Source organism: Phyllopteryx taeniolatus, chromosome 9 (genome assembly GCF_024500385.1).
Source record: "Phyllopteryx taeniolatus isolate TA_2022b chromosome 9, UOR_Ptae_1.2, whole genome shotgun sequence".
Classification (NCBI taxonomy): domain Eukaryota; kingdom Metazoa; phylum Chordata; class Actinopteri; order Syngnathiformes; family Syngnathidae; genus Phyllopteryx; species Phyllopteryx taeniolatus.
Window position 1 is genome coordinate 16,101,245 of NC_084510.1, and position 14,097 is coordinate 16,115,341.

The 14,097-nt window shown below is 43.0% G+C and overlaps 1 protein-coding gene across 6 annotated transcripts; it reads left to right on the plus strand.

Annotated features, from left to right (window-relative positions):
- The first annotated feature begins 105 nt into the window (after window positions 1-105).
- On the plus strand, window positions 106-12,267 carry LOC133483319 (peroxisomal succinyl-coenzyme A thioesterase-like). Of its 6 annotated transcripts, none has more exons than XM_061784368.1 (12): window positions 242-377; window positions 541-629; window positions 2,937-3,143; window positions 3,800-3,899; window positions 4,923-5,113; window positions 5,189-5,361; window positions 6,553-6,669; window positions 8,530-8,615; window positions 8,793-8,886; window positions 9,668-9,748; window positions 9,837-9,972; window positions 11,725-12,267. In XM_061784368.1, the coding sequence occupies exons 2-12, from the start codon at window positions 602-604 to the stop codon at window positions 11,823-11,825; spliced, it is 1,314 nt and encodes a 437-aa protein (XP_061640352.1). In that variant the 5' UTR covers window positions 242-377; window positions 541-601; the 3' UTR covers window positions 11,826-12,267. The 6 variants fall into 6 exon arrangements, 5 of the variants coding, with proteins under 5 accessions (XP_061640354.1, XP_061640351.1, XP_061640355.1 ...); XM_061784372.1 differs by having other exon boundaries at window positions 347-377; window positions 2,937-3,025; XR_009790081.1 differs by lacking the exons at window positions 541-629; window positions 11,725-12,267 and adding an exon at window positions 9,509-9,600 and having other exon boundaries at window positions 106-377; window positions 9,837-9,894.
- Window positions 12,268-14,097: the final 1,830 nt, after the last annotated feature.

Here is a 14,097-nt window from a genome sequence, read left to right on the forward strand (position 1 = left end):
TGAAAGACCAAGTGTCAAATTGGTAATATATTAAAACATTGTAAGCTTACCTCCTATCAAGCATTATCTTTTTTTTCTTTGACTACACAGAGAGTAAAGGTCCAAGGTTCATTTCAAGCCCTGGAGCACATGAATCCTTTAGTCATTTCCAGAACATGATAGTTAACTCATTTGGGCTCAGTAAGCCTGTGGAAAAGCAGTTCAAATACATCATAGAATATTTTCTCGTTTCTTCACTGATGTCTATTTCCAGGATAGACTTAGCATAATGATTGGGAATCGTGCGCGAGTAGCAGTATACCATCATCTCATAGGGAAGCAGCTGACTTCCTATGTTGGCCTACACAGGAAACTTTGCTGGTTGCATAGTGCTATAGGTAAGAAAAATATGTAGCGTATATAGTACTGCACAAATGTTTGTGTTGTGTGTCATACACATAATCTTTGCACAGATGTAATTATTAAGGTCCGATATCGATAATATACACAACGTCCCGAAGTGATTAAAAAAAAGTATTGCCGCTTGTTGTGGGCACCCAGAACTTTTTGATAACTCCTGCTACCGATACCGGGACTTTACGAAAAAGAGCAGGCCTCGTGAATGGTGAGCGAGGAAGATGGCGTATCTGGTAAGTACCTGTTTTCAATTCTCGGTTGTACTTTACTTTGAACCAACTGAGCAATGGCATTAGCCACACATTATACACAGTCACTCTGTCTCTTGCTCTCTCTCTCTGTCGCTCTCTCTTGCACAAAAAATATAATAATAAGGGCGGCACGCCTGTGTGGAGTTTGCATGTTCTACCTGTGCCTGGGTGGGTGCCAGTTCAGGGTGTACCCCGCCGCCTGCCCGATGATAGCTGGGATAGGCTCCGGCACGCCTCGCGACCCTAGTGAGGAGAAGCGGCTCAGAAAATGGATGGATGGCTGGATAATAATAAGTGTAGCAAGGGATGTTTAATATTCATGTTTGTTAGAGATACAAGCCTTGGGTTTCAGCTAAGTCTAAGTTCAGGTTGTTCTCGATTCCTTTGTTTGGATTGGTTCTACTTGTAATAGCAGGTGTTACATGCCGCTGAGTGGTCTGTTTAGCATTGTTATTTGGACCCGTGCTGTTGTGCACCTTTATTGGGATACACAAATTACCAGTGCCAAAGTATCTGCTTGATATCTTTTTGGTCAATCACAATTTACATCAACTCTTACTCCAAATTGCGGATATATCCTATATGTGATCCATGTTCCTTTCACAAAACACAGAACTGTGGATGTTTTTAGGGGTGTGTATACTGTTTCCCAAGGGTATCAGAGATTATTTTTGTTGTTGTTGTCCTGTTTGGCTGCTAGGTCAAGCAGAAAGGAGGATCTGTATGCCTTTTATGCCGGAACAGTCTTACTGTGCCACAGTGGAGTTTTTAAGAGTTTTTTATTCTGATGGATTTATATTGAAAATTTCAGTCGGACAGAACAAATTTTTAAAGGGGAGTGACAGAAATAACTAAAGGGAGAGACAGTGAACAGATAACTAAATAATATAGGAAGAGAAGGCAACATAAGACAGGACACTAGCTGAAAGAAAGATGAGGGGATAACCCTAGGGGTGTAGTGCTACACCCTGTAAAAGAAGGACAGGACAATATAGGATTGGACTGAACAGGACAAGGACAGGAGGGGAAGCGTGGAGGACAGAGTTAGTGGACAACTGACGGGTGGTGGGAGTGGCGATTTAAATTCCAAACATCCATAGAAACAGAGTTCAAGTGAGGGGATACCCAGGAAGTTTGCATAGTTATGAGTTACTTATTGCAATGAGTGAGTGGCCGCACACCAAGCAAATAAGTCCCAAAGGTGAGTATCTGCAGACACCGTCTCGCATACACAATAACCGTCAGATGTGAGCTGTAATAGCTGCACTTGCACCACGAGGGCTGAGGACCCCACCCCGGCTACCCGAGAGCGGCGGTGGTTTCCTGTCCACCGGCCCCACCGAGGCACCCGAAAACCGGCCACCCGAGGGAGGCCGCAGTGGCCCAACGCCATTTCTGTATGATTAATGTTGATTCTGTGGGTTTTGCGATGAGTTTGTTCATGAGGACTGTGCCACAGTGTTACAAGCATAAAATATATGAAATAATGCAACACAGGGTAGATGAAATAGTGTCATGCTGGATAGTTTTATTTGATCTGCAAGAACCAAGATTGAAACAAGTTCATTCTTCTGCTTGAGGCCGTTTGAAAGTTGGAAACCGTTTTGATTAGAAAGGGGAACACCAATATATGCTACAGGTATCAGGGATGATTGCAATGACAACAGTAGAAATACAGAAGGAACTCACGTCCTAAAGCACTTCTTATCAAAGGTTAAGGTTATTACTTCAAGGTTAGACTAAAGTTACTTGTATATTTACAATGCCAATGCTAAAATGTTAATTAACTGCAATTGGCTGGCGACCAGTCCAGGATGGACCCTGCCTCTCGCCCAAAGTCAGCTGGGATAGGCTCCAGCTCACGCATAACGCTAGTGAAGATATAAGCAGCCCAGAAAATGAATGGATGGATGAAATTTTGATTAAAATATTAGCTGGACATAGACTTTTATAATGGCTGTAATGCAACCCTTACAACGGCTGAGTTCTATGTCGATTATTTCTATTGGGGAAAATTCATTTAAAATCCAAGCAAATCAAGTGCTCAATATCCTCCTACCAGATTATGACAGTGTTATATGTTCCACTGTAAATATAAACTAATAACAGAGAATGCAAGGGACTTCAGTCAAGCACGTGTTTCTATTTGACTGGCACATACAGCAGTTTAGCCAATAAAAACTGCCCTGGAACCCTTTTTGGATCACAGCCCTGGGTTGCCTAAAGACTGTTCAAGACTAGTACTAGAGAGTGAACATTACATTTGTCTCTTCACATTTGTCCCTACAGCGGTTCGATGGAGGACCGGCTCCACTCCAGCTCCTATACTAACAGCCACTCCAGCCCGTGCCCTGGTGGACGAGCAAATCAGCATCAAGGCAGGTTTTCTGCCACAGCACTGTCCAGTTACATTGTGTGCACAAATGCGCAGTGAGGATGGTGACCGGTGGGAGGCGTTTGGCCACTATAACACAAGTGCAGATGGCACTGTCAACCGTGAGTCATGCTGAACACATACTGTTAAGTGACAGTATATTGCATTTGTGTGCAATTTCTTTTATATCTGAAACGTTCACGATTGACATAGCTCTATATACTTAAATAAATACACACTGTGTTACAAAATGGCGGCACGGTAGATGACTAGCTAGAGCGTCTACCTCACAGTTCTGAGGACTGGGGTTCAATCCCCGGCACTGCCTGTGTGGAGTTTGCATGTTCTCCCCGTGCCTGCATGGATTTTTTCTCCGGGCACTACGGTTTCCTCCCACATCCCAAAAACATGCGTGGTAGGTTAATTGAAGACTCTAAATTGCCCGTAGGTGTGAATGTGAGTGCAGATGGTTGTTTGTTTGCATGTGGCTTGCGATTGGCTGGCAAGCAGTTCAGGGTGTACCCCGCCTCCTGCCCGATGATAGCTGGCATACGCTCCGGGACTCCCGCGACGGATAAGCAGCTCAGAACATGGATGGATGGATGTATTACAAAACAACAAAAAACATGAGCAGTTAGTTAAAATGAATACGATGTTGAGAATTCAGTTGTGACTGATAGAAGTTATTGGCTAAAATGACAATTTTATGACACAGATAGCTGCTTGTGATCTTCCGTCTAGCTGCTTATTCCTTTCTTCTCTCTTGTGCCTTCAACAGTGGCTCAGGATCATTCCGTGGGTGGTTCATATTTGGGATGTGAGCCAATGGGTCTCTTCTGGGGCCTGCAGCCTGCTCCTGGGGAAAGGGTTGGCTTAAGGCAGGTGGACAAATCGGCATCTGATTTGTATTGAGTTCTTAGCTGCTAGTTGTGTCACAACCTCATGTCATTTGGCCTGTTGTTTCTCTCTCTTTTTTTTTTAAAGGTGACATTTGTTAAACAGTCAAAATACAAACACAATGGAATCTTGAGATACAAGTTTCATTTGTTCTGCTTGTAATTTTAATCATCTCATTACTGTCCAGCCACCCCCCCAAAAATGTTGGTAATGAATTTTGTAATGAGGAAAGTAACCCTGTGCAAAACTATACTTTACAAAAACATAGTAAAACATAATAACAACATAATAAAATTTAATGTAAAAAAATATATAGTTTGTGCATCATGATTACTCCATTGCGGCTCCCTTTGGTGTGTGCAATCTGGCCACCGGGGGGTAGTATAATACAGCCATGCATACAAACGAGGAAGAGTTTCACAGTAACTCAGTAAGCTACAGTAAATTGGTCATTTTTCGCAGTGGATAAATAATAGATGGCTGTGAGTAGTGTTAATTAATTGCTTGTGGCATTATATCACTGCCAAGTTGATGCAATTCCATCAATATCGTTTTGCATTGTTTGTTAGACAAATTATGCAAATTATTTCCACAAAACTTTGTAGGGTGGCGCATGGGCCAGGAAAATAGCCTTTCGTTTAAGTGAAGATCTGGTCCTGGTAAAATAATTTATTTACACCCTTTGAGTAAATTTTGCATCAAGAGAATCGTGCACACTCCCATTGTTTTCCATTAGCTAAGTAGTCTGCTTACTAACAAAGAGATAGAAAACAAAAACAGAGGAAATCAAATCGGGTACGATAAGTTTTGCAAAGTGCTGTATGAACTAGTCAAAGCCCATCTTAACTTTTTTTAGATTTCTTTTTGTAATGAATTAATAGTCATATTCATTCACTTACCATGTATCTTTAGCCTATAGTCCACAGGACCAAAGACATACTGCTACCTCATGTCATTTGTTATTGTTGCCATCAATCTGTAAAACACAATTGTTTTTTGCAAAGGTTGCGGATGAAGAATGTTGAGATTCCACTCACAGTGGACATTTCCTTGATGGAGGGCCACGTGTCTCCCAGAGAGAGAGAAAGCGCTGAGCTGGCTGTTGTAACCACCGAGCGCTGGTTCATGACACCAGGTGTTCAAAGAATAGATATTCGCCAAAATGGAGTTGTGGGAACGTTATTCCTACCACCGGGTGAGCACAGATGTGATCTGAAAAAATTATTCTTTTCTGTGTCTTTTCTATGATATTGCTGCACTTTCTCGACAGGCCCAGGCAGGTTTCCAGCCATGGTGGACTTGTGGGGTATGGGTGGAGGACTAGTGGAGTACCGCTCAGCCATGATTGCATCCAGGGGCTTTGCGAGCTTCTCCATCGCCTACATGGAACACAAGGATCTCACGGTCCAACTAGATATTAGCGGTGCAGATGCATATATGAAGGCAAGATCTCCCTTAGGTGGCAGGAGGGGTTAAAAGTTTGAATAAGGAAGGCTTCTTTTTGAGCAGGGATGTCAAACCAGTATTCATGGTGGGTAAAGTTATTTTACCTGAAACCATATGAATGTCCATCTATCCATTCATTTTCTGTACCGCTTCTCCTCACTAGGGTTGCGGGCGTGCCGAGCCTATCCCAGCTATCTTCGGACGAGAGCCATGGTACAACCTGAACTGGTCGCCAGCCAATTGCATGGCACATAAAAACTAACATTCGCACTAACATTCACACCTACCGGCAATGTAGTCTTCAATTAACCTACCATGCATTTATTGGGGATGTGGGAGGAAACAGGAGTATATGGAGAAAACCCATGCAGGTAGTCAACTGGTTAGCACATCTGCCTTGCAGTTCTGAGGACCCAGGTTCAAATCCGGCCTTTTCTTTGAGGAGTTTGCATGTTCTCCCCGTGCCTGCGTGGGTTTTCTCCAGGTACTCTGGTTTCCTCCCACATTCCAAAGACATGCATTGTAGGTTAATTAAAGACTCTAAATTGTCCGTCGGTGTGACTGCGAGTACGAAAGGTTGTTTGTGTATATGTGCCCTGCGACTGGCTGGCGACCAGTTGAGGGTGTACTCCACCTCCCGCCCGAAGTGAAGTAAGCTGAATGAGTTTCCTCCGCAGGGTGTCCCTTAGAGAGCTCAGTCATCCGGGAGGAGCTCAGAGTTGAGTCGCTGCTCCTCCGCATTGAGAGCAGCCAGATGAGGTGGTTAGGAATCCTCCTTGAAGCCTCCCTGGTGAGGTTTTCCGGGCACGTCCCACCAGGAGGAGACCCGGGGGACGACCCAGGACACTGGAGAGACTATGTCTCTCGGCTGGCCTGGGAACGCCTTGGGAACCCCAGGAACAGCTGCATGTAGTCTTGGCTTCCCTGCTAAAGCTACTGCCCCCGCGACCCGACCTCGGATAAGCGGAAGTAAACGAATGGATGGATGGATGGAATAATTTCCCGTGGCACACCTGGTGATTTTTCATGGCACACTGGTTGGGAATCACTGCTTAAGAGGACATTAAACAGCTGGGGCCTCATTTACTCCACCCCCATACAAAGCACCACCATTGATATTTCAAATGGAACTTCATTTATCAAATGACCAAAACTGTCTCACAGTTCTTTTTTTCCCCTTTTTTCCAGAAAGCATTTAAGATCCTTCGGGATCATCCTCAGGTCTGTGGTGACCGAATTGGTATCATTGGTCTCTCCTACGGAGTCTACATGGCCCTCCGAATGGCCACTCTCCTTGATTTGAATGTACGTTGCACAGATATGTACAGTATACTGTACTTTAAAGTCTGGCCATTGCTTCTTGAATTTGCAAAGTCAAACATTTACATGAATGCAAATTTCACATGGTTTGTCATGCGCTGTGTGCAGTGTTGGAGAGCAACAAATTACATGTAATGAGATTAAATTAATGGCGGGGGACATTGAGTCCGAGTGGACCATGTTCCGCGCCTCCATTGCTGAGGCGGCCAACCGGAACTGTGGCCGTAAGGAAATCGGTGGCTGTCGTGGCGGCAATCCCCGAACCCGTTGGTGGACACCAGCAGTGAGGGATGCCGTCAAGCTGAAGAAGGAGTTCTACCGGGCCTTTTTCGCCTGTGGGACTCCTGAGGCAGCTGATGGGTACCGGCTGACCAAACGGAATGCAGCTTTGGTTGTTTCTGAGGTAAAAACTCAGACGTGGGAAGAGTTCGGTGAGGCCATGGAGAACGATTTCCGAATGGCTTCGAGGAAATTCTGGTCCACCATCCGGCGTTTCAGGAGGGGGAAGCAGTGCACCATCAACACTGTGTATAGTGGGTTGGGGCGCTGCTGACCTCAACTCGGGACGTTGTGAGTCGGTGGGGAGAATATTTCGAAGACGTCCTCGATTTCACCAACACGCCTTCCCATGAGGAAGCAGAGTCTGGGGTCTCTGAGGCGGGCTCTCCTATCTCTGGGGTTGAGGTCACCGAGGTGGTTATAAAGCTCATCGGTGGCAGGGCCCTCGGGGTGGATGAGATTCGCCCAGAGTTCCTAAAGGCTCTGGATGTTGTGGGGCTGTCCTGGTTGACACGCCTCTGCAACATCGCGTGGACATTGGCGACAGTGCCTCTGGATTGGCAGACTGAGGTGGTGGTCCCCCTTTTTAAAAAGGAGGCTGTGTTCCAACTACAGGGGTCCGGTTTAGTGGCCTCAGTATTGCATCTTTGCTTTTTGCAGATGATGTGGTTCTTGTTGGCTTCATCAAGCTGTGATCTCCAACTCTCACTGGAGCGGTTCGCAGCCGAGTGGGAAGTGGCTGGGATGAGAATCAGCACCTCCAAATCTGAGACCATGGTCCTCAGTCGGAAAAGGGTGGAGTAACCTCTCCAGGTCGGGGATGAGATCCTGCCCCAAGTGGAGGAATTCCAACATCCTGGGGTCTTGTTCATGAGCGAGGGAAGAATGGAACGGGAGATCGACAGGCGGATGGGTGCAGCATCTGCAGTGATGCGGACTTTGTATCGGTCCGTTGTGGTGAAGAAGGAGCTAAGCCGAAAGGCGAAGCTCACGATTTACCGGTCGATCTCCGTTCCTACCCTCACCTATGGTCACGAGCTGTGGGTCATGACCGAAAGAACAACATCCCGGATACAAGAGGCCGAAATTAGTTTCCTTTGCAGGGTATCCGGGCTCTCACTTAGAGATAGTGTGAGAAGCTCGGTCATCCGGGAGGGGCTCAGAGTAGAGCCGCTGCTCCTCCGCATTGAGAGGAGCCAGATGAGGTGGCTCGGGCATCTGATTATGATGCCTGCCGGACGCCTCCCTGGTGGGGTGTTCCGGGCACGTCTCACCAGGAGGAGACCCCGGGGACGACCCAGGATACGCTGTAGAGACTACATCTCTCGGCTTGCCTGGGAACGCCTCGGGATCCCCTTTGAAGAGCTGGAGGAAGTGGCTGGGGAGAGGCAAGTCTGGGCTTCCCGGCTGAGGCTGCTGCCCATACGGCACGACCTTAGATAAGCGGAGGAAAATGAATGAATGAATGAATGAATGAATGAATGAATAATGCAGTGTTAGCAGTGAGAAACCAAGTGGTGACAATAGTGTTGGCCTAATATTCCAAAACTTCACTCTACTCTCCAGCCATCCTGTTTGGTTTGTATAAATGGCCCAGCAGGAAGCAACATGGAGCTCACACAAACCCTTTGCAAGCCTAAAACATCTGAAAGGTATTTGAAAGTCATAGTTTACAGTTTAGGTTGTAGAAACACATTGTTTGCTGCAGGGTTGTTGAGTGCTTCTCAAGCTCCCTTATAGAATATCATCTATGTTTTTATATTCTGAGATTGCTAAATAGGAATGAACCTTTACAAATGATCTGATGTTTTCTGTTACATCATTTTCAGTGACCAAAGATTTTGGCCACAGGATAACGCGGGCTATCTCAGTTTTAGAGAAATGTCTTCACCCAGCAACTACTCCCCTGGCACCCAAGTGAAGGTGATGTGAAGTAGGGCTGCACAATATTAGAAAAAAATGGCATTATGATTTTTTTTTAAACCTGCGATATATATTACGATGTGAAATAATACAGGATCAGTGTTGGAAAAGTTCATTTTCTATGCGAACTAATTCAAAGTTCAATTCATCATTCCAAAAATGAACAAATTCAGTTCATAATTCAAAATGCTGGAGCCTATCCCAGCTATCATCGGGCAGGAGGCGGTTTACACCCTGAACTGGCTGCCAGCCAATCGCAGGGCACATACAAACAAACAACCATTCACACTCACATTCACACCTACAAGCAATTTAAAGTCTTCAATCAACCTACCACGCATGTTTTGGGAAAATGCCCAGAGTGCCCGGAGAGCCGGTGTAAATTTGCAACAACAACAATATATATATATATATCCAGCTCCAGCACGCCCGCAACCCTTGTGAGTATAAGTGGAAAAGAAAATGGATGGATGGATGGATTTTTCCACGAGGAAAATCCGCAAAATTCCATGGATCCGCTGACTTTTGACAGTCCTGACAATCTTTTAATCTTTTGAGCATGTCCCAACAGGTCCTTCTGCTGATAATAATAATAATAATAATAATTCACTCTATATTACAGTATACCAACAACGCAGAGACCCTACGATGTGACTATTGCACACACGTACATCGCGATGACGATGCTCAAACAAAATAATGTGCAGCCCTAAGGTGAAGAGTATCTTGGTAAGTACAGTTTGAAAGAATAGAAAAAAACTTGAAATGTGTCTCCTTGCAGATAGAGAACCTGGCCTGTCCATTGATGTACATTTTGGGTGAAGATGACCAGAATTTTCCAAGTACCAAGAATTCAAACCTGGTATGTACAGTACATATTAGTTTACCTCTTCCCAGTAGATTTGGCTGCACATTTATAATTAATATAGCTGAATTTTTGTGTTTTTCAGATCGAAGATGTCCTGAAAGCAGCTAGGAAATCCCACCTGTATACATGTTTGTCATATCCAGGCGCTGGCCACCTGATTGAAACACCATACACACCACACACAAGACTATCTGTGTGGGAACTCAAACCAAGAAAAAGTGAGATCTACAAATTACCATTAAATTTACCACAATGGACTCTTAGCACGTAATCACTCGCATTGCCGAAATACAGCTCAGTCCTTTCAGGTATTGAAAAATTGTGTTATTTTATATGCAGTGTTGACAGAACTTGCCCACACTAACCATCACAATAGTACATAGTCTTTGTAGGTTCAAAGCACCAAGCAGCAAATTAGAGAACGGCTACAATGTATGATGTATGCCTCTTCTTATATCCAGTTATGAAGGTATAAGTCAATTTTCTTCCTTTTTTTTTATTTTGTCCTGTTCGGCTGTTAGTTCAAGCAGAATGGAAAATCTGTATCCCTTTTATGCCAGAACTGTTTTATTGTGTCACAGTGGAGTTTTTAAGCTTCCGCTGTGGTATTATAATTGAGGTTTATTGAGAATCAGAGTTGATCAGTCGAACAGAACAAAGTTTCTAGAAGGGAGAGAGAAAGAAAGACAAAAGACAAAGCACTAATTGTAAACAGGATGAGAGAAGTCAGTCATTACATTATCGACAACAATGAAACATTAAATATGAGTGTTGCATGGGGCTGTAGTGCTACACCCTGTGAGAGAAGGACAGGACAAGATAGAACAGAACAAGGACAGGAGAAGAAGCATGCAGGACAAGGGTCGTGAACCCGGCTGTACAACTGAAGTGTGGTGGCATTAATTATGTAAATTTAAAAGTCGACAGGACGAGAGTATAAGTGAGGTTTTGCCTTTTGAAGTTGGTTTCTAAGCGTATGTATCGGATTAATTGCATATTCTTCTGTGAGGTGTTTAATTTTTTTCCTCAATTCCATTTTCCAATTTATTTTCTTGTTTTTTCTTATACAAAGAATTTGATATGATTCGACCTCTCAAAACAGCTTTCCACGTTTCCCACAACAATTTTCTTCCTAACATTGTGATTACGTAAGATATAGGTTACCGTTATCCTGATAAACAATCCTGGTTAGTCAATGACTGTGCGTTTGGTATTGAATTAATGTTAGTATGAACCCTATTTCCAGTTATTAAGCAGAAAATAGCTAACATTGTGTTCTATATGTATTTAAGTTCTTGTATTATTGCATTATTTGTGTCAAATAAAGACAGACAGACATTGGAAGTATACAGGCTATTTGCTTCAGATCCACAGAGAAGCAAGAAAAAAAGTTCACACTGTAAATGGAGGGCTGCCTGTCTTATCTTGTATAAAATCGAATGTTGTCATCAGATCCAACGAATCTCTGTAATCTAAAGATAGAGTTAAATTTTAGTTCCCGTATCTCTTTTTAAATGATTCGTATTTCTCCTTTTAAAGTTTTCATGCACTACGCTGTTTAGGAAAGCAGGTTCTGAGATAGAGAAATACACATTATCATGAGTGAGTTCAACATCACTGGGAAATCTGTGGTTGCTTAAAAACGGTTGAATTTGGATGATAATGTGCACATTGGAACACAATTTTCATGGTTTTGTTTCTATCGCTTTTGGACTTTAAAAAAAAACATTCCTTTATAAGGCTCATACTCAGCTGATTACTCGAGACTAAGAATACATGGATGGCTGTCATAGTTTCCAGAACCGGAAGAGGGTAAACCGTATTATCCACAATGGATATGACGCAAAGAGTTCATTCTTGTCAAGTGTGTGCATGAACAATCAGACACTCGATTGCAATGCCACAGGTGTCCTTGTGTGTAAAGTCAAAATACAGTAAATGACCCCTCCCCTGTTGTGTTTCCCCTGCAGTTCTTGCTCTATGGGGGGGTCACGTCGCACCCCATGCTGCTGCACAGGAAGATTCTTGGAAGAAAATCCTGAAGTTCTTGGACAAACATCTGAGGGCGTGAACTTGATTTGCATCCAATTTTATCTAAATTAAATGCAAAGTCATCCTTGCCACAAAAGCTCACAGATTCACCACAAGGAGGAGATGTTCAGTCGTGATGGCAATGAACGAATCTCTAATGTGATACAGTACTTAGTGGGAAAAATTACCCAGTCAAGAAACAACTGCATTGGCTCATGTTGTGACTGTTATATATATTTTCCTGGTATTTATGAGGTAGTTTTGCAGGTATTTCTCACATGTTTATTTATCACAGCTTTAGCTTCAAATGATGATTTATCAGTGATATAGATTCTGATTAAACCTATTTTTGACTCTCATTTAAATAAATCACTTATCACACACAGCTCTCATCGTAATGTGCTGTATTGCTGTTCTACAGCGCTGAAAACTATGACTACATTAATAAACATACCCATAAAAAAATAAACATTCTTGCTGTACATTCTTGTGGATTTTCTGTTCAGCCACAAGTGTAAATGAAAGATGACGCGTCTCTAATTGGTTATTTCACCACATTAATAATTTGGTGTTGTGAGTCATTTGAATATTTCTTAACGTAAACCATGATCCCAGACTTTGGAGCTGTTGTGCAAAAAATTGTATTTCATTGTACTGTAACTCATACATGAGTTGATCAATGATTTGAATCTCCAAAATTCCATTTGGGATATTTATTATTTTAAACTAATTATTGTACATGCTAAAGTGTCAATGTCTTTTAGTAAATCTTACCTTTATGAAATTACTCATCAATTACTCATTATGAGCACCCTAAGCTAAGCTTTTTTCAAGTTGCCCTTGTCACCCAAATATTTTTGAAAGTCTCGTATGATGGTGACCGTACCATTGTCCAAGTTGGACATGCACTCCCTTGAGGCCAGAGATAAACAGATGCATCAAATCAAATCATTTCTCGTGATCATGTTTACAAAACTAGGTGAAAACAGCAGTGCATTTTTTTTTTCATTCAATCATTTTCAAAATACAATTTTAAGAATAACATTTCAAACATAGAAAATAAACCATTTACCTTACCATTGTGGTCTTTCTTACCTCCATGTGAAGTAAGTGTTGGGTCTTCGGTATCCTATCTACTGTTCACTGGTGGCTTCTTCAGCAGCGTGTTGACTACCCTGCTCAGTTTCACAGTCGACACTAAACTGTATTGATCGACCACACGACGACAAATCATGTTCAACCTATATTAAATTTAATACACTACAAAGACTTAATAAGATATTTAATGTTCAAACTGATAAACTTTATTGTTTTTAGCAAATAATCATTAACATTGAATTTTATGGCTGCAACACGTTCCAAAAAAGTTGGGACAGGTGGCAAAAAAGAAAGTTGAGGAATGCTCATCAAACATCTGTTTGGAACATCCCAGAGGTGAACAGGCTAATTGGGAACAGGTGGGTGCCATGATTGGGTATAAAAGGAGCTTCCCTGAATTGCTCAGTCATTCAAAAGCTAAGATGGGGCGAGGTTCACCTCTTTGTGAAGAAGTGCGTGAGAAAATAATTGAACAGTTTAAGGACAATGCTCCTCAACGTACAATTGCAAGGAATTTAGGGATTTCATCATCTACGGTCCATAATATCATCAAAAGGTTCAGAGAATCTAGAGAAATCACTGCATGTCAGCGGCAAGGCCGAAAACCAACATTGAATGCCGTGACCTTCGATCCCTCAGGGGGCACTGCATCAAAAACCGACATCAATGTGTAAAGGATATCACCATATGGGCTCAGGAACACTTCAGAAAACCAATGTCAGTAAATAGAGTTCGGCGCTACATCCGTAAGTGCAACTTGAAACTCTACTATGCAAAGCAAAAGCCATTTATCAACAACACCCAGAAACGGCGCCGGCTTCTCTGGGCCCAAGCTCATCTAAGATGGACTGATGAAAAGTGGAAAAGTGTTCTGTGGTCCGACAAGTCCACATTTGAAATTGCTTTTGGAAATTGTGGACGTCGTGTCCTCCGGGCCAGAGGAAAAGAACCATCCGGACTGTTATGGATGCAAACTTCAAAAGCCAGCATCTGTGATGGTATGGGGCTGTGTTAGTGCCAATGGCATGGGTAACTTACACATATGTGAAGGCACCATTAATGCTGAAAGGTACATACAGGTTTTGGAGATACATATGCTGCCATCCAAGTGACGTCTTTTTCATGGACGCCCCTGCTTATTTCAGCAAGACAATGCCAAACCACATTTTGCACGTGTTACAACAGCGTGGCTTCGTAGTAAAAGAGTGCGGGTA